The sequence below is a fragment of the Lutjanus erythropterus genome, chromosome 20, assembly GCF_056507025.1.
Source record: "Lutjanus erythropterus isolate fLutEry1 chromosome 20, fLutEry1.hap2, whole genome shotgun sequence".
In the NCBI taxonomy this organism is placed as follows: Eukaryota; Metazoa; Chordata; class Actinopteri; order Lutjaniformes; family Lutjanidae; genus Lutjanus; species Lutjanus erythropterus.
In genome coordinates, this window is record NC_139336.1 from 6236834 (window position 1) to 6257375 (window position 20542).

At 39.1% G+C, this 20542-nt stretch overlaps 1 protein-coding gene across 2 annotated transcripts in view; it reads right to left on the reverse strand.

The window, feature by feature from the left end:
• The window catches only part of rab27b (RAB27B, member RAS oncogene family), a 78385-nt gene that overhangs the window by 11872 nt on the left and 45971 nt on the right, over window positions 1-20542 (reverse strand). For both annotated transcript variants that reach the window (XM_084746331.1, XM_084746330.1), the window contains exon 2: window positions 1374-1545. In XM_084746331.1, coding sequence (XP_084602457.1) covers window positions 1374-1526 — 153 coding nt within the window. In that variant the 5' untranslated portion in view covers window positions 1527-1545. The remainder of the gene's footprint in view (window positions 1-1373; window positions 1546-20542) is intronic.

Genomic DNA, 20542 nt, shown 5'->3' on the forward strand with positions numbered 1-20542 from the left:
AGTGAGGCCTGCAACTAGTGACTATTTTCATTATTGGTTAATTGTTTAGTACATAAAATAGGGTTGCAAATTGTGGTCATTTTCTTCACATGATACTTGAACACAGTAACAATCGATTGGGCAAGTGGTTTAAAAGTATCCTTATAACTTCTATAAAAATCCAAGATGGCAGCTTGTGTGGATGACGACACTGGCCATGAGCGAGGTGTAGTTCTTTATTCATGTTAATTATGTGTTGAAGCGATTTTGATTTAGAAAATAGTATAAGGATGATTTCATATGTTCTTGTTAAAAAATAAGGAATTACATTTTCACCACTTTGATAATCAGGCATTGATTGATGTCTGTATCCTGAAGTACATGTTGCCCAGATAGGGGTATAAAACGAGAATAATCACTGATATATACTTGTGTTTTGGACCTATATTCTACAGATAATCAATAATACAAAGGTGTGAAATATTGACTACTCATTATTTTACTCTTAAATGTGTATTACTGATTAATTCACCAGTGTACACGTTTTTGCATAGTCTCTGGTCAAAATGCTCCAACTTTTTTCCTATTTGCTCAGCTTCCATGGATAGGATTTTGCTAGCATAGCTGGTAATGTTAATAGCTTGTTGTTTATCCAAAGATTACGGTGTGTTTCCAGCTCTGTAAATATATTTGAAGGGTTAGGGTTAGGGTTTTTTTATAACTATGTATACAAAACATTAAAGAAAGTAGTCAACAAATTGCTTATAAAATGTTTTAAAAGGTGACACATGAACTATTAAAAAAGGGGAAATGTTAATTTTCTTCCCTAAATGAGCAATAAATTAATTGAAATGACCATAATAATAAAACAATAAGACTCCTGCTCAAAAGTCTCATAGTCACTTATTACATTTTTAATTTGTTAAATTATTAACAGCAATTAATCATTAACATCCCTAACTACAGCAATCAAAATATTAGAAACTAGCTACTTAGTTAACCAAAGCCATCTTTTGACAGATAATACACCCTGGTTTATTGGTGGATCTGACCCAGGCTTGAGCTCCCTGTGCAAGTTAAAGTAATGACTGTGACTCAGCTCAGCAGCTGCTGTGGGAGAAAAGCAGCAGAAAATCCAGACCTGACCTGACCCACCGTTTATTCTTTAGTAAGTACAGCCCAAAGAAAATGCCTGGGCAAATGACACGGTAACTATGGTAACCAGCCTGCATCTCCTGCGTGTAGGGTGAGCGTGTGGAAGTTGGTGTATCAGAAAACTGACGTCTAGTCAAGCTGGAGCTCAAGATGAATTAGCTTTGATTCATGACATGAAAGACTGACAGAAACATGCACACATTTCCCTGCTTTTGTTCCTAAAAATGATCTGAACTCACCACTCTCTTTTCCCTGAAGTCGATGCCGACTGTGGTGATGAACTTGGGGTTGAACTTGTTGTCTGTGTATCGGTACAGGAAGGTGGTCTTCCCCACGCCGGAGTCCCCCAGGGCAAGGAGCTTTATAAGGTAGTCATAATCCCCATCAGTCATAGTGAAGACCACAATAAACCTGTGGAAATCAGACAGAGATGCGTGTTAACACACAGACACACACAGACAAACACACACACACACACACACAGGAACTCGAAGCTCAAGTTTCCACAGACGTGACGTGAATAAAGCAGAAGAAAAGACGAAATAAAAACTCAAACATCAGAGTTTGAGAGATCAACAGAAAATGTACTCAGTGATTGAAAGGAGATGTTGTGTGTCCGTGTTTGTGTTATGCCACCCACTGCTGAGTTATGGGACTGTGGTCAGAGGGTCATCCTGACCAGGGCACGGCTGTCTGGGAAAATGGTAACTTTGTGTGTGGGGGGAGCATTAAGTGGTGGTGGGAAAGACAGTGTGCATTTCTGTGTCCGAGTATGAGAAAGCAGAATAACATCACAGAAACTCAGACGTCAGATTTATCCATTTATAATGTTCACAACAAAAATCCTAGAATGGCTGTACTTGGAAATATTTTCATAACATTTGCAAGTATATTTTATAACACCCTACATGATATATTGTACCTTGTATCTTAATGCTGTTATCTTGAGATCACAAGTCAACCATTTTGTTTATCTCATGCTAACGAAGCCTGTTTTTTCATGGTAACGGGTTAATGTATCTTCTTATCATGAGAAAACCAAGATAATTAACTTTTAAGTACAAATTTTGAGATACTATTATACTTAATGTACTACTTTGGTCTGACAGCTACAGTAATCATTAGTTGCTTCGCAGATTAAGATTTTACATCCAAAACTGATCACCAACAACTGATCAACTGTTCAGATGTTTTCCCTAAGGCATCCTGTGGAGTTTCTGACCACTAATAGTACTTTTGTGGGTGGGTGTTTCATTCACAACACTGGAAATGAGAGCAAAGGGAAACGTTTTCATGCTGGTGGTTTGCTACTATTGGACTGATGACAGTTGGTGGCAGTAAGCCTAATTGTGCCCCCCAAAAATTGTATCAGCAAAGGTAGAGGAAAGGCACGCTAGCAAACGATAAAAAAAACTTCATTTTTTATACAAGTTAAAGTGGATACAGACAGTTCTTCAAGCCTATCTTCTGTTGCTTTTGTTGTCTGTGTGTGTTAGGAGAAAAAGTTTGTTCTTTCATGTAGTCTGTAATGAGGAAGTAATTTACCTGTGAAATATTGCTGTGGTGGACAAAGTTGCTTGAAACTGAGGCTTTTAGAGAACCAATCTTATCACAGATGGTGTCTTAATTCTATAGCCATTATACTGTGCAATCAGCGTTTACTTCATCATGATCAGGTCAAGGAAAAAAAAAAGTCTATTTCCAGATGATTTACAGGGAAAAATGTCTTTTCAGAGGGTTTGATATGAATTACAATGCAGACAGTATTCCATCCACTTTGTTGTGTGTGTTTTCTAACTGGTCATGGCAGACAGCTGCCCAGCCTAAGCTTTTTTAGGTCAAAAAGTGCCCTAAGATATAATAAACAAACGACTTGACTTGACAAAGACAAATTGCCTGCAGTGAATTTTTGTTCCTGATGATGGCGTGAGAGGAAAGGTCAGAGGGGTCACCAAAGTCACTGCAGGGGGATCATAAATATCCACAGTAAACTTAAAGGAAATCTGGCCTCTGGTTGTAGACAGAGTGACCCTGTCAAAGCAATTTGATAATTCAAAGATGCAGAGCTGGAACTTAATACTCTTTCTCTGGTTTGGCAGAAAGCTTATCTTATCAGTAGCTTTACTTTGGTAAACTGAGCATCAGTTGGTGGAGATGGTAACTAAAGGAAAGGAATGCAGCTTTCATGTGAAATTCTTGAATCTAGTATCTAATGAGTTGTAGTCTGGGGTCTGTTTGCCTCATAGCTAAATGTGGTATATTTAGAGACAGGATCATAAGACTCTTAATTCACTCAGCTGAGAGGAAGCACATATAAGAGTGTGCTTTATTACAGTGAGCGCAGTGCTTAACTATGAGCTCTAATCTCCTCACAATAACCTCCTTGTACCTCAGACAGTATGGTGAGAATCAGAGTGACGCTATTCACCATCCAGGTTGAAGCAAAGACAGAACCACAAACCTAATTACAATTAGGTTTATACAAACTGCAGCTATTTCCATTACAGATGTTACTGTTGACATGTTTGACTTCCCTTTTTCCATTTCAGTGGGCATTTCAGTGTTTTGCTAAATTTCACTGTAATATGTGGATAGGAAGAGACAAAAATGTCCTTTGCCAACCAAATTATGTACAGCCAACGTAAGTAAGGACTTTTTCAACCAATTCAGCGCTGGTTCTTTAACTGGTTCCATTCATGATTCTTGAAACCCTGGTGCTATCTCGCAAACCAGCCCTTATTTCCACCAGCTTAACAGAGAACCATTGCAATCATGGATATCATCAACAGAGGGCGTTGCACAAAGCACCACAACCTGTAGAATATGACACACCCACTTTGGTTTCCAAGGAAAACCTGCTACTTTTTGGTTTGGGCTAGGAACCGATTTTTCTGGTTCCAAACCAACTTACTGTTGGTGGAAATGTTCTGAATGGTTCAAAATTGAGTGCGCAAACTGGAACAAGGCTGGTTATATGCTGGTGACAAAGACCTAGAGAGCTAAAGAAAAAACAGAACATACAAAATTTTTGTTATAACACAAATGACTAGAATTCCAGCGTTTGGATCATAGCAGCATTTCCCATAAGCCCTACCATCTCAAGTTAAACCACACCAGGTTGACTGAAGAGGCAAGTACGTATAGACATTTTCTAAACAGCAGATATTAAAGTTAAAAAGCACTAAATATTCTATTAAGAGAGAGTACTGGTGGTTATTGTTAGTATGGAAAAAAACGAGTCACAGCGACATTGCTGCACTGCACTGTCATTTTTTTGCACACTAATTGTTGTTTAGATTTGTTAAAAATCAGGACATCAGTCCTTCAGCATTCATTCTTCGGATTAATGCTAATATCTCATGCTAAACAGCTAATGAGCTCTTATCCTAATTATTAGCATGTTACACAAACACACTAAACTTTAGTGTGTTTCCATGTCAATACAAATGTTTGAATTTCCTCTGTACACATGCAAAAAGTCTATTGTTAGCATGATAACATGGAAATGCTAAAAGTTGCACATGTAAATTAATGCAAATTAAGTAGTAGTTTACCCTCATACTGAATAGGCATAGATGTTACCAAAGACGAGATGAAATGAAAAATGACTTTTTAACCCTGTTAGGTCATATTGTGTGCCTGTTTAACAACATATGCAACCAAAAAAAATATCTTTGTATTGGCTTTGAATAAGCTTGAACCAACCAACTCCAACTGGTAATGGTTCCCACCCATCAATCAATCTTCAACTTTTACCGGCTGACTTTTACTGGTTGAGCCTGACAAGCAGAATATACAAGGTCCTAAATTTGAGACAACACGGCCTTTATTCTGGCATCACTGTCAGAGGTCTTTTCCTCCACCAGTGGTGAAGATCTCCAAACAGCAAAGTTGTCACTTCATTTTTCATAAATGCTACACTTGTGTCGGGTGTGTAATGAGCAGTGCTACTTGGTCTTTTAATCAGCGGCTCTTTGGCAGGTTCTCCAGACTTTTGTCAATTAGTGGAAACACTTGCAGAAAAAATGGTATCAGGGCTAGCATTACTACATCGTATTGGTGTGTGGGAACACACCAAGCAAGCTGAAGTAAGTTTAAATCAATCTAGACATTAAAAACATAGGAACACATGCCAGTGAACAACATTTGTCCTCATGTTCATGTCTTCATTGCTTCAACACAATGGTCTTTTAATAATGTCTAAAAAACAATCCTTAAAGCTCAGTCAGGTTTCCTTTATTTATGGGGGCATATTGGTACCACATGACAATAAAGTGATAGATGTTTTTCTCACTCCTCTTGCTCTCACACATTTAGCATCCATCAGTCGGGGCATTGATGAAGCCCTCTGGGGGTTGCGAGGATGAGGGTGAGACAAGGGGGAAGGAGCTCATTGATCTGTCGCCATTGGTGGAAAACCAGGAATGTTTTGTAGTGTGATCGTTCAGTCAGTCAGTCACGACTCCCTGAGGCTGAAACAGTTAACAGCAGCTCGGTCAGCTGACGGCAGAGAACAGCACAACGCACAGTCGCCACGACAACCACCAGCAGTACATAACCAAATAGAATAATGCAGAGATTTATTTCAAAATATGTGTTCATTTTCTTAGTAGTGAGTCAGAAAAGGATTTTAAAATGTTTGATTTAAACATTTTTGGCGTGTTTGAATTTACTCAGAGAGTTTTCTGAATTATTATACTCATCTTCTTTATGTATTTGTTCTCCTTGGATCACCCAGCAATTAGTGTAGATGTACCACACTGCATTCACCACAGCATCAGAGTGATCAGTTCACTAAAATCAGTGAAATATCTAGAATCGACCGTGCTCTGGCTATATTTAAAAAGTGTGAATGCATGAATCATTTCATTAATATTAATGCTAATCATTCTCCAGATTCAATTCCCCAGATCCTTTGTTTAAACCAATCTGACGGCATCCAATCAAGTTCCAGGAACAAACTTACAAAACGTTATTTTACTGAGCCGTAGTTGAAAAAATAATCACAAAGATTATTTAATTTGCATACAAAAACTGTGGTGGTCAACAAAAAATAAATTTCAGTATGCAAAACATGCAGGTTGAAAGTTACAAACAGACACACAACAACTTCCAGCTTTGTTCTGCATTTTAACTTCAAAAGCAAGAGAAGCTGAGGCTAATATTAACATAGTTAGCAAGCTAAAGTTTACCTAACAGAATTTAGTTTTATATGCTTGTTTTTTTTTAATCATTCAAATTTGGCTGGGTGGCCAACAACATATTTCTGTGACGTGACAAACTCAGAACATTTATTCATGCTTTACACAGACCTTAAAAGCTAAATAACTGTAAATCACTGAGGCTGGAAACGCAGTGTTACATTATGACTTGTTTAGGACACAAAACAGAAAGTTTAAGACTGTGGTCTTGGGTCTTGAATGCAAAGAGTCAATGCTTATATGAGACTTGCAAATCAACTGGTCCCACCTCTGCTGGTTAGCTAGCTAACCCCAGCTAGCAGCATACGCATCAACATAGACACGTTTTTACTAATTTGCACCACTCTAGGCAAATTTGCATTCACTTGCGACATTTAAATTAACTTTACTACATGCACATATACTAGTGAGTATTCTGTTAGACCCCTAAAAGGCATAATTGTACCAACAAAAATATGCACTGATTTTATATACACCCACTTAGCTAAAACGAATGCAGTCTAATAACGTTCAGTTTTTGTTATAACTGTTTTAAAGTTGTGGAGTCAACTTTATGATCATTTTGGAGGCTGTAGTTTGTAATACTGTATTGCCTTAGACTGAGAAGTGGTTCTAATATAGCTGCCTCATTGCTACAAATGCATAGGATTTATTGCAAGGCTGTTCAATTACGCTATTATTTCTGGCTAGGTGGACCCAATAAAGTGGCAACTGAGCGCATACCTAATAACAGAAATATATAACAACTAACAGAAAAATTGGTCCACAGCTTTGCCACACTCAGGTTGTGGAGGAAAGGTTTCTCCCTGGTGTCTGCTAAACATTCTGCCTCAATAACAAGCAAGAACAAAACCATAAAACACACAGAGACATTAAAAATGTATGAGCCATCGCCCATAATAGAAGAGAGGGCAAACAAATAGTTATAGAGGAGAAAGGAGGGGACGGAGTCTACAGCAGTCCAGTCTGCTGCATCATCAGTGCAACTATCACATCTATCAGGAAGTTGTGTGTTTGCTCTTCCTCTTTGTTATCCTCCACATCTGCAAGATAAAAATACAGATGTCACTGCTTTCAGTCAGACGCCGATACACAACTAGTCTGCAGTTTCATAACCTGAGAATAAGGGCTGTATAGTTTTGGGCTATCAATCAATGCCTGTGTTGTAAAATGTGTCAGTATGTCTACAGTTAAATACCCACACAGACTTACTCCTGTTAATTCACTGTGCAGACAGACCTTTGATGTTCATTGCTCGTTTTCATTGACTATCTGCAATTTTATCTTCAGAAAACATGACACATCACTACTGTGTACTTACACACAATCACTTGAGTTAAATCTTAAAGGTATCAGTTGTAATTTAGTATTTGCAGTAGTGGTATTGTAACTTTTAAGTGACAGATCAGCACATTTCTTCTTTCACAAGGAAACTGAACTCTCTTATCACATCTTAAGTATGTGAAACAGCATGCTCCTCTATATCTGCCATCTTTATTATGTCACTGACTGACTTTCAGAACACTTACTAAGAACACGTCAAAATACTGACTTCCTGTTCCTGTTCCCACACGTATGTCTGATAGCTGATAGCAGTTCTGTGTACTTAGGCACAGTTGCACTCTAGCTAAATGCTAACATGCTGATGTCTGACAGGGATACTGTTAATTAGAGGTCTCCATGGGTCCGCTCTAAGGTGAGACCTGACCTGACAGTTTTGGAGCCACATTTTATACGGTCAGTTAGGTCCAGGTCAGTTAATATTCTATTGCTGTGGGTCCCAGGTCTGTTTAACATCATACAAGTAACAGTGCTAACCATGACAGGCTGTCATGATTTGGGTTGGCTGTGGCTCAGGTAGTAGAGCAGGTTGTCTACAGATCACAGAGTTGGCAGTTCAATCCCCACCTTCCCCTGGCCACATGTCAAACTGTCCTTAGGCAAGACATTGCACCCCACTAGTGTTGCACAAACCAGTGCATTCCTAAATTGCCAGTCCCAACCCCAGACAAATTGCATCAAGAAGGGCATCTTGCATAAAAAAACCTATGCCAAGTAAAATATTCACGTCCAGATATGGAACCTGGTCTCCCGGCAAGCAGATGACCTGCTGTGGTGATCCCTAGCAGGAGCAGCTGAAAGCCAGAAAGGGCTGTTCACTAGAGGTCTTCATGGGTCCACCCAACCCTAGGATGCAAGACCTGTACCTTACTTTCAGAATGGGTTCGGATTCATGTTTTATGTGGACTGGTTTGGTCGCATTCTATTACTGCGGGTCTGTTTAACATTATGCATGACACCCGAGTGGATCTGAGAAGACCCAGCTGTGATCAGACAGCACTCATCATGTCAGTTGAAAGCAAATTAACAACACAAACATAGAAACAAACTTTAACTTGTTAATAGCACTCATCTGTGATGATTGGGTCTGTGTCTCCTGCCCAGGTTCAGGTCTGACATTTCATGGCTCTGCATGGGTCTTTTAATGGGTCCAGTTCAGTTCCAGATAGTAGATTTCTGATTCTATGTGGGTTTGGATACACAGTTTTGCACCAGTGAAGACATCTTGGTCTACTGCGTTAGCATGCTAACCACTGCTAATTAGCACTAAACACAATGTACAGCTGCGGCTAATGGCATGTCATTAGCTTTGCAGGTTGTTGAGATATTTCAGTCTGAGACCCAAGTGGCACACTGACTGACCAAGCAACAAACAGACCGATGTAGTAACACTGCCTCCCCTACAGACGCTAGTGAAAAATTAATTTCACAAAAAAGCTACAGTAATGGAAAATGGAGACTGTAGGAATAGCGATGGGTCAACTTGAGGCTGTCCTTGAGGTAAACGGTAATATTAGTCATTAGACATCCAACTGGGGCTGCTGTCCTCATCTACCAATAACAAACATTGATTTCTTTGGACATATTTCTCTAACCTTAACCAAATAGTTTTCGGCAACCTGTCTTTCCTTTTTATGTCAAATGGATACTGAATAGAAGATTGCCATTAAAAAAGTGTCAAGATGTGACAGATCAGTCAAATGTCATATGGATAATTTTTTAACAGTGATGGGTTGCTTTGAAAGGCACTACAACAAAACATTCTTCTTCTTGAGTGAAGGCAACATAGAGCTGTTTCAGAAAGGCTCAGTAATCTTCTCTGATCTTGTAAAACCATTTTGTTGCTCTCCATCACAGTGCTTCAAACAACATAATGGATGCACAACATTGCCCCATAATGCAGAACACCATCCATATTATGTTCTTTCTATTGCGCTTTTACAATCAACAGGTTAAATCCCACCCTCAACGACTGTATAAATCAGTTTCAACACCAGAGGAATCTACAGCCCCCTAGAGAGGCATAAATCCACCTGACAGAGCCTGAGTGTAATTTCCACCGTTCAGTGCTGTGTGGCTCTTAACACAGATTTATTATGGTGTGAACGAATCAAGAAGAAGTGCGGTCCTACACCATGTTTGCAGCAATGATGTACAAATTCGACTCCATTATGAGGTGAGAATTCAAACCTTTGCAAGCTGGCTTCACTGCATAGCTGCTCAGACGATGTAAAAGAATAGATGTACTCAAACTTCTGCAATTTTATTTTGACAAGGCAGAAGTCCTTACGACGAATCCTGAACACCTTTCAAAATAAATACAGCCACTCCTTGGCAACTCCTAACATAACGTCAGCCACTAAAATTCTGGGTGTTGTACCAGACTGAGGCTTGAGTCTGGTGCAATATAAAGAAATTAGTACCGTCATGTTTTTAGCAACTCCATTAAATCTCCTGAATTTCAGAAATTCTATTATTCAGTAACATGGAGAGAGCTGTGCACGCTTTCATATCTCTGCACCTTGATTTACTGTAGTGCCGTGTTTACTTATCTTAAAGGGGCACTCCAAGAATTTTACAAATGAAGGTCAGTTTACTCATCATGAGTAATAACACTGACCAGAACAAAGCGTTTTTCACACATCACCCACATCTTGGCTTCACTGCAATGGCTGCCAAGCTCTTTTCTCAATTAATTTTCTTGTTTAATTTTAGTACAGCTTGCAAAAAAAAACATTTTTTTATCTAATACAGGGCCTTATATCAGGCACTGGAGTATATGTGGAACTTCTAGTCCTTTGTTAAGTCACCAGTTTGGGTCTTTTAACTCTTCCAGGGTCTAGGTTAACACAGCTAAGTAACGTAAAATATGCAACGTCCAGGTAGAGTTTCAAAATAAAGGCACAAAAACTACTTGGTTAGGTTTAGACAATGAAGCTACTGGTGTTTAGGAAGAGATAATGCTTGTTGAGATAATGTTGAATTAAGTGACCTGTTAACACATGTAACATAAGTTACAGAACTTATGTACGTAAGTTTAAAAAAAGTCAACCTTGACTATTGGTTTCGCCCAGGACACAAATCCTGGATAAACATCTTGTGTTTGTTTGACCTATCTGTTCACATCACGTCCTCCAAACACAGACTTTCTCACTCTTTATACTACGTCACCTGACTTGCACGGAAAAACAAAACACTTTTTCTGTGAAATGACACTAGAGGTGTAACTACAAAACCTACAGTGTCATAGTTAGAAGCACAGGGGCGCTGACTGAGCTGCTGTTGAGAGAGTGAGAATGGGGTGATATTTCAAGCAGGACCAAAGAGGTGGACAATCAACATAGCCATCCATAGAGCCTCGCAGCGAGGGGTGATCAAGCTTTTGATGTACTGGCCTATCAGGTCTGGAATAGCCTTCCACTTAGCATCAGGTCACCTAACACTGTTCTTTTAAGTCTCACCTTAAAAACAGTGTTTTCAGAATGGCCTCTTTTTTTCTTGTTTTAATGTTTTTTTAATTTTGGATATTCAATACAAGAGCAAGAAAGACAGAAACATCAGTCTGTAATAATCCTTTCACCCTCTATTCCTCATTATCTAAAATTCACTGCTGATGATAAAACAGGGTGTTGGGTTTTGGTGGTTCATTAGATCTTTATACATAATGCAACTTTGATCCTTTAATTAAATCAGTAAATAATTCATATCACTGTAATATGTTTTCATCTAAATCCAAGTTAGGTTTCCAAATTGAATTTATTCTCATAAGACCAGATGGCCCTGAGCAACAAGAAAACAATTTTAGCTGCACAACACGTTAGTTTTCACAGCGAAAGTGACGGGAGGCAAACAGGTTTTGGAGAATTTTGAGGCGAGTCCATCAGCGAGGCATCAGTTAAAGGTTTCAGTGCATTCAGTAAAGTGTCTTTTAGGTGAAGTTTTACATCTGGTAGCCCTAATTTGGACAGAGAAAGATCCCAGGAAAAGCTACCGATGTTTTTAAAGATTTCCATTCTGAAAGCAGCAGGGAAGTGATGGCAGCTCGGCCTTTTCTGTGTTAATTATTGATCAACAGCTACAGGATTAATCTGCCTCTTCTCACTGAAAATCTTCACTGCTGGTTGAAGTAATCCCCTAAGTAGTTCTAACATTCAAATCACAAGGGATATGCATCATGTATTTAAATGTAAATTAAAGAGGGGAAAAAGAAAAACTTTTAAAGGATTATATGAGTGAGTCATGATGACAAATAGACGGTAGGCGGAAACATTTTGAAAGTATGACCTGGCTTCCTTCAATTCTCATGGCAATAAGTTTTTTCCTTACTTTCTGGAAGGAGAAAAGTCTGACAACAATCTCAGACATGCACATAAATAAACACTTTGGCTCTCATATGGAGCTGAAAGAAACTTCTCTCTTCCTGAAGTCCCTTTTTTTCCATTATTCAGACATTTTGTCCAAAATAATTTTTAAAAATGTGAAAACTCAACAAAGGACCACTCCTGTAATGTTTTACTGAAACAGCTAAACATCTTGTTTCAAAATTTGTGTTACTGATGGTGACAGATGAAGTGTGGAGGGAGGGGATGGAAAGGATCCATTTTGGTTCTATGAATGCCAGGTTGAAGTTGATTCATTTAGAAGTCATGCATTGGTTACATTATTGTAAAGAAAAGTACAACACAAGTATGTCAGGGTATTGTTTTTGAAAATGTTTGCCACTAGTACCGATATGACTTTATGTCTTTTTTTGTATACCTTACTTTGAGAAATGCAAAGGTTTCTATCAGAACACTTTTTTTTCTCTAAAGGTACAATCTTGTAGATTACAGTAGAGTAACATCTTACTATGCATGCATTGTTTCCTATGAATCTCTTGTGCACATTAAGAAAATCATAAAGGGCTGCAACTAACAATTATTTTCATTGTTTATGAACCTGCCAATTTTTTTCTTGATAAATTCATTAGCTGTTTGGTCTATAAAATTACATAAAATGATGAAAAATGTCGACATGCATTTCCCAAAGCCCAAGATGACATCCTCAAATGTCTTGTTTTTATTTACGACCCAAAGATGTTCAGTTTACTGTCATAAAGGTGCAAAGAAAAATTCACATTTAAGAACCTGGAATCAGAGAATTTTGCCTTTTTTCCCTAAAAATACTCAAACCCATTCAATTAATTGTTGCAACTCTTCTATAAAGAGATATTTGCACAATGTAAATACGATAAATGTCTATTGTGGAAAGAATGAGTCTGAAATAATGAAAATCCGAATTTTTAGTACAACATTGAGCCAAAGTTCTCAACTTGTAAATCTTGTCTAAACTCAAGCAGCTGAACAAGAACTTTGCCAGAATAAAATGGCCTAAAATTGGCAAAATGATGCTATAAATCAGAAATCGTCAAAGCTGTCAGTGCCTGACAGACGAACACTGATAAAGAAGCATTGTGGTCAGTACCAACAAAGCAGTAGTCATATTTTTTTCAGATATATCCTCTCAAACTGTTGTTTAAAAACTTTTTATTTCCCAATAATCTGTTGCATATAAAAGGTCAGCAGACGTTTGTCAGAGACCTTTTCTGTTTGACTGTTGTGGCCTCTGAATCATCTTAAACAGATCAGACAGCTGATTTGTTTTCCATCTGTTCTGCCGACTCTGCTGAGGGCCTTTGTTGTTAACCAATCTATTCTCCAGAGTCCACGATCAATAACCGCTAACATGCATGAAGATTGACCCTTGATTATCCAATTTGTCCAGACGTCCTCTGGGTTTATCCCTCAGATCGTCCAAAACCTTTTTAGCATTTCAGACCCACTTAGCAAAACAGAGAGGCACATTTGAGACGACACAGCAGAGAGATCAATGAAGTGGATCTAAACAGCAGCTGGGTGGCCTGGTGTGTACAGCTGCTCTCCACAAAAACTACAATTACTACTGTTACTTGTGGCTATTCTTATAGATAGGTGCACGAGCTTCCCGCTGCATGTGCACACAGATAACATTTCATCAACACATACGACTCAGGTGTACTGTATTTATTTATTTATCCATCTGTGAGTCTCACCAGGGCTTCCTCTATCCCTCCATAATCCCACAGCACGAGGTGGGCTAACATCTTTACAGACAGCACACACAGCTGGAGCTGAAAGGTCAGCATGGATATAGGAATACTGGGCGGGAGAGGAGGAGGGATGAGGAGATCAAGGAGTGGGACTGTATACTGCAAGGCACTAACACTGGCAGGGTTTGTGAATCCCAGTGTCTGTAGTATGGGGATTCACTGGGATATTATAAAAAGAAATAGTTATTTTAGTTTTTTGAGATTATCATTCATAATTGCATGCCAACAATCAGCTGTCAAGTGAGAAGATTGCAGTGTTGGATGATTGTTTGTGCTTTTAACATAGATTCACTAACAACTTGTCAAATATGAGACCCTGATAAGTGGCTCTACACTTCAAACTAGGGTATGTACCCCCTTAGCATCCATTCTGTTTTGGGGATTCAGTGCTTCTGTAATAATTAGTAACTATTTTTTTCAAAGCTTTGATAGATGACGGAGGCAATGGGGGACGAATGAATCTCAGTGCATGTGCCACCTCTATGTCGCTCATGCTGCAGGTGTTTTGTCGATCTGCATCCAGCTCGTGCTGAAGCTGCTCTCTTTCTGTGTGTCAGAGAGGCATTTCTCACACAATGCAGAATCTGAGGCTGGTGCAGTGTGTCCTGCTCGTGTCTGACTGCTGTGTCTGGCAGGTGCACAGCACAGGGACCTGCTGGAAGAAGCAGTAGCAACAACTTCAGCGTGAGCTTGAAGACTGACAAAACACCTGCAGCACAGACAGCACAACACTGTTTATTGTGGTTCGTCATTCGAATACCACGGCCACAAACAAAGACTCAAAGCATTTGGTATAGCCCTACAAGTTAGCAGTAAATATGCAATGTCTGGGTAGATCTAAAAGTAAAGGCACAAAAACCACTTGGAAGGTTTAGGAAAATGGCTCAGTCATGGTTCAGTCATGAACATTTTCATCATAGATTAATCAATTGTTGCAACAAATGGGAATGTAGTTATGCTTGGAACTGATGGCTCAGTTCTTAAGAAGCACACTGGGCTAGCAAAGCTGCATGCTAAGCCAAAACAGGGAGGTCAATGCAAAACCCCATTGGTATACCAGAGTGGGCCAAAGCAAGGAAAGAATATAATTTAACTTGTGAAGGGTTATCATAGGCAACTGAACTTGTTTAGGTTCAGTTTCCTATGATAATCCTTCACAGATTCCATGACCTGGAAGACTCAAGATTCAACCCAGTTGTAACTCTGAACTACAAAGTTTGAGATGAAGGATACAAAACTTTGCCAGCAACAGCAGTGTGAGTGTGGCAGCATTGCTGTAGTGCAGGTAGTGGTGCAAAGATCAGATTGTTTTGTTTTAAGAATGGGCTTAGAAATGATTCAGTCAGTGGGCTGACAGCTGATAGGAGCTTGGGGCATATGACCACTGTACCCTGCATGAAGAAAGACGATGCCTTGTTTCAAGTTGAAATACATGTATTACATAAGTGCGTAGTAGGGTACCTATAGCATCATACTTAGAACCAAAGGGACACTGGTATTGAGTTTGGAGTGAAAACGACCTGGTCTTTTCATCCATTCAATACTTGTGTCCAAAGAAAAGTATCCCAAAACTATTATTATTATTATTATTAAAATTATTATTAAAACTTATTGACATGATTTCTTCCCAGTATTCTTGGTCTCCAGAGGATGAATCCTGTGGTTTTGATGATCCACTGACCTTTCCTCTAGTGCCATCATTAGGCCAAGAATGTCCTAAGAGTAAACATCTATGCTAGCTGCTCTGTGAGGATGTACTCAAGTCTTATTTCTTTTTCTCCACTCTTTACAGCTACACATTAGGGCCAGTGACTCAACAGATTGTGTTTACAGTACTGCAGTAAAAACCTGTGACATTTCCATCTAAACCCATATGTTATGCTGTCCTCTGTCTGTGGCTGCATTAACACAGCAGTGATCCATATCCAGTTCATGAAAGCAGGTCCATTTGTTCACAGTCCAGTACTTCCTTGCTGCTGCACAAGACTGTTTTCAGCATGTAGTCCCACCTTCAGAAACGCAAACTGCACAACAGAAAATGCAAAGAAGACGTCACCGTTCCATTTGTTGATTGACAGGTGATTTTGGGAAGTGCAATGTGAACTCCACAGCTATGGAGACTGAAAAAACAAAGGAGGCACCATCAGCAAACTTTAACAAAAGTGTCTTACAGGACACAAGCAATCTTCAGACTCCAACTGCAAAGCTCTTCTTGTCTCAATAGAAATAAACAACTCTATTTGCAAAATCCAGCCACATGAATCCTGATCAAATGCAATCAGAACACACAACACTGTTATTGTGCAATTTAAACTAATGTAGAGAGACACCAAGTGAGCATTGTGCTGCAACCTGCAAGTCTCATGACTCCAATAGTCCAGTTTAACCCGCTTGTACACAACAAACTGTCTGAAAAACAAACAAGCAAGTGTGGTAATGTTGAAGTGTGGTGTTGTTGTGAAGACTTTTTATTCCCTGCTTCCTTTTGTTCAGCTTCTGATTACTGAAATTGACATGCCATGAACAGCTAGATTGTTTTACCAGAGGGGAAAAACCACTCTATTGCTCTTTTTGAAGTACAGATACAAACAGTCTACTGGTGGGTGGAGAGTGGTGTTTGAGTGGTCTGTCTTGAACGGACCGTCTCAAGAGAGTCAATTTAATTTGTCTCTGGGCGTTTTGCCAATCAGGAACAGTATCCAAAATAGAATTGACTTTCAGAACCTAGGCCTAACCACTGGTACAACTAACAAGCTGGTCTACAGCTTATGATGTAAATTAGCTATTACCATTACTTTCAGGCCTATTGGCCATATCTTCACAACTTGCAGTTGTTGTCTTGTTGTCTGGAGGAACAGCCTCCTTTGCAATTCCTGATAGTTCGACATCATGGCACGTATTCTGTCATCCATCGCTATGATGGAGACTTCCCCTTTACTCCATCCTCCCGTTATTGTCACTGGTCATCTTGCTGTGGCGAGATGTTTGGGGTTTTTTTAAGCAATTTTGCTATGGAACCATTTCTTATTTACTTTGGTGTAGGGTTGGGTACCGATACCGGTACCTAATGGATCAAATCCCATTATGGATTACGATGCCTTGTTTGGGTGCCACATGGTCTTTCAATTAAAATAGTTGCCCACTGGTCTGGACGTTACAGATGCATCATCAAACCACTAGCTTAGATTACGGCAGCACTGCCTCTACAAGGCTCTGGCAGAAGTCTTAACAAAGGTTAGAATGATTTATGTGTGGCTGTATTTCACCCAAAGAATTCCAACATCTGGCAGGACATGCAACAAACTAGAATTACCGCCTTGTGGTAATGTATGTAGTGAAGACTCTCAAGGAAATTCATTTTTAAGGGATTTCCAGTAAGAAACATGCTGTCTTCATAAGAGTACTGAGGACTGATAGAGAGCTGAACATTATGATGTCACAGTGAAGTTGACCATTGACCTTCTGGATATTAAATGTCATCACCTCATCATTTTATCCCAGATATTTGTCTGAAATTATATTGTATAATGTATGAAATATTGAGTTATGGCCAAAAAAGTGTTTTGTGAGGTCACAGTGGCCTTTGACCACTAAATCAGTTCATCCTCGAGTCCAAATGGATGTTTGTGTCAGACTTGAAGAAATTCCATCCACGCATTCTTGAGATACAGCTACCAGAAATCATAATGCCCCCGGCCATGGCTGTCACCAGTGGGGAGGCATAAAAACCTAAACGGGGAAGCGTCTGGTGACATACGGCATACACTGCTTATGTAACCCCATTACAAGCACCTATGCCAGCAGTGTGTATGTGTGTGTATCCTAGGCTTGGTGATGGGGCACATAGAGGGGGGCGCTTGTCCTATGCACTGAGACTGTGAGTCCTCCGCAGTGGCCATGGGTTCAACTCCTGCCTGCGGCCCTTTGCCAAAGGTCATTCCCCAACTCTCTCTCGCACTTTCCTGTCATATTTTCAGCTGTCATACAAATTAAAGGCATAAAAGCCTCATACTCCAAATTTGCTGAATCTGACATGACACACAAACAAACCCACTGTAAGAAAAAACGTAAGAGAGAGATACAGGAAGAACACAAAAATGTTCAACGCACAATAAAATCGAATGCAGTCATTATGAACAATATTAGTTACACTTGACAAATGTGATGCATCATGTCTTCCCATGAGAAACATTTATCATCTATTCTATTCTATGTTTCTACCTTACTCAGCTTCTTTCCGATCTACTGATCTCCACTCTTTTCACTTCTGTCCTACACAGCACATTCCTCCTGTATTTGACTCTCATTTGACTCCTGTTTCCTACTCAGCTTTTCTCTCATTTTCCTTGAATCTACTCTATTTCTTTGCTTAGTGAGATGGATGGCATGTGATCAGTCAGCTGACTGAATCTGTGGTTGCCCCAGGACAGTAAAACACCCAGCATCATGGTGTCTCCTGCGACTTAAAGCAAAACTGTTTGGCTTCAAATACTTCATAGCTACAGTATATCAACTTCAGTTGTTTTTATCATTGAAAGTGGACGTACTGGTACACTGTGTAGTGGCTTATCATAAAAACTTACATCCATTTGTGGGCTTAAGTAAGTTTTTCTTTTTCCCTTTTTAAATTTTCTGCTGTTATATTAAGTAACAGCAATAACAGCCTGTTGTCATGTGTTAACAGTGTTTTTTTGTTTTGTTTTTTTACAGTAGACAACAAATGAAGTCTGTATACCAAGCCGAAGCATTCAGTGTTGTGTGCAAAATCTAATAATCACTGCAGTTCTGCTTTGCTGCTTTTCAGTCTCATTAAGGGTTTCCTTGTGTGACCTTTTCTGAAACCATTCCAAATTTCTCCTGCTGTTCAAGTTTACATGTTCAGCTTTTGAGTCATGTCTTACATTTTCAAGAGTTTTTGGAGCTTCATGGTGATCTGTTAGATAGAAATCGGTGGTATAATTCTAAGTTATTTATTCTGTTGTTTTATGAGAACAAAATCCACCACAGTCCCACGTGAACTCCATGCTTAAGGTAGAGAAACCGATCTAATTTTTTCCCAGGAGCAATACTTCGTAATTTCATCAGCGGTCTCAATTTTAAATCTCTAAAGCCTCAAAAGAGATCAATTTTGATTTGACTGATGAATTAAGCTTCTTTCCTTCAGAAACTCTGTCCTAAAATTTGCTCTTCACAAGCCTTTAAGCTGATGAAATATAAAAGTAATACATATAAACTGTGTGGCATCTTGAGGTTATTTGATATTTTTATTGAGTGGAATACTCCATGGATCTCCAATTTAAAATTAAGTTCAGTGTTCAGCGTGAAATCTGGCAGAGTTTAAAGGTTTAAACCTTTGTGTCTGGGGTGAAATTGGAAATCTTTTAACCTCTGACCTATTTTCACAGTAACTGGTTCTTCCAATTATCAAATTTAGCCCTGAAGACAAGTCTCACAACCCTGGTGTGTTCACAAGTGCATGAGTGGGTGAGTGTGTGTGTACGTTAGAAAAAGTGAGTGGAAAATACATTGGAAAAAAGTGTTTATGTGCCTTGAACCACAGCAGAAAATATAATGGCCATACACGCATGATTATAATCACTAAGAAAGTAAGATGAACTGTTTTCAGCTTGAGGATGATGAATTTGAGATCATCTCAGCTTCTGAAAGGGTTTTATGGGTGTAAGTGGTAGAAGAAAAAAATGAATGGGCCGCAATGAAATCTCAGTTAAGAACTAAATTTAAAATTTTCAATTAAACATTGCAATCCTCGTTAGTCACCACCAGAAATACTAATGAGTTGCTGCAGCCCCTCTCATCCAGCACAAACACCCTGATGGCTGCGCGCCAGATGCTGTTATCAGCAAAGTGGGACAGATGACAGCTTATAAACAGCACGGTTTGTCAGTATTTTAATGCAGAAAATGAAATTAAGGATAGACTGTGTCAGAATGTGTAACCACATTCAGCAAAGACACGGACATTAACCTGCAGGCAGAGCAGGCTGCTGCTGCTAGCACTGCTAACGTTAGCCACACTGTGTGGCAGGATGACAGCTAACGTCAGTTAACGATGTCGCAGACACTGCTATTCTGTTCAGTCTGAAAGGTTGAAGCATTTTGTGAGTTGCTGTCATGTTTTGTAGGATAATGTTCACAATGCATGGCACAAAGTTCCACACATTTAAGCAGCTTCAGTTTTGTTATAAATTTTAGATCACAGTTTCAGAAACCTGACTAAGAAGTGGCTGTATTTGCACAATTAATTGCAGTCGCAATAAAATCGAAACATGGCCAAGTGCAGTAACCACACTGCAGAACCAGAACCACATCACAGTTTTCTGAGAAAGGAAAAATGTGTGCAAAAACAGCATTACAATGTGGTGCTGTGGTGCTCTCAGTGAGATGACCTGGCCTAGAAATCTTCTTCTCCAGATGAAAGAAAACATGTTTGTTTGTACAGACCTCAATAAATATCACAACATCACATTTTTTTCAGTGAAAATGAAACTAATTGTATCACATATTGTAATTTCAGTCAAAATATTAATATAGATTATAAATTGTATTGATAGCACATCACCATTATATATCATCCACTGATCGCACTGCTCTCTAAACCATAAATACTGAAGTCAACCATTGAAACTACAAATAACCAGTGGTGGAAACAGTACTGAAAATCTGTACCCAAGTACAAGTACTGTTACATTACTAAAATATTACTCAATTAAAGGTAAAAG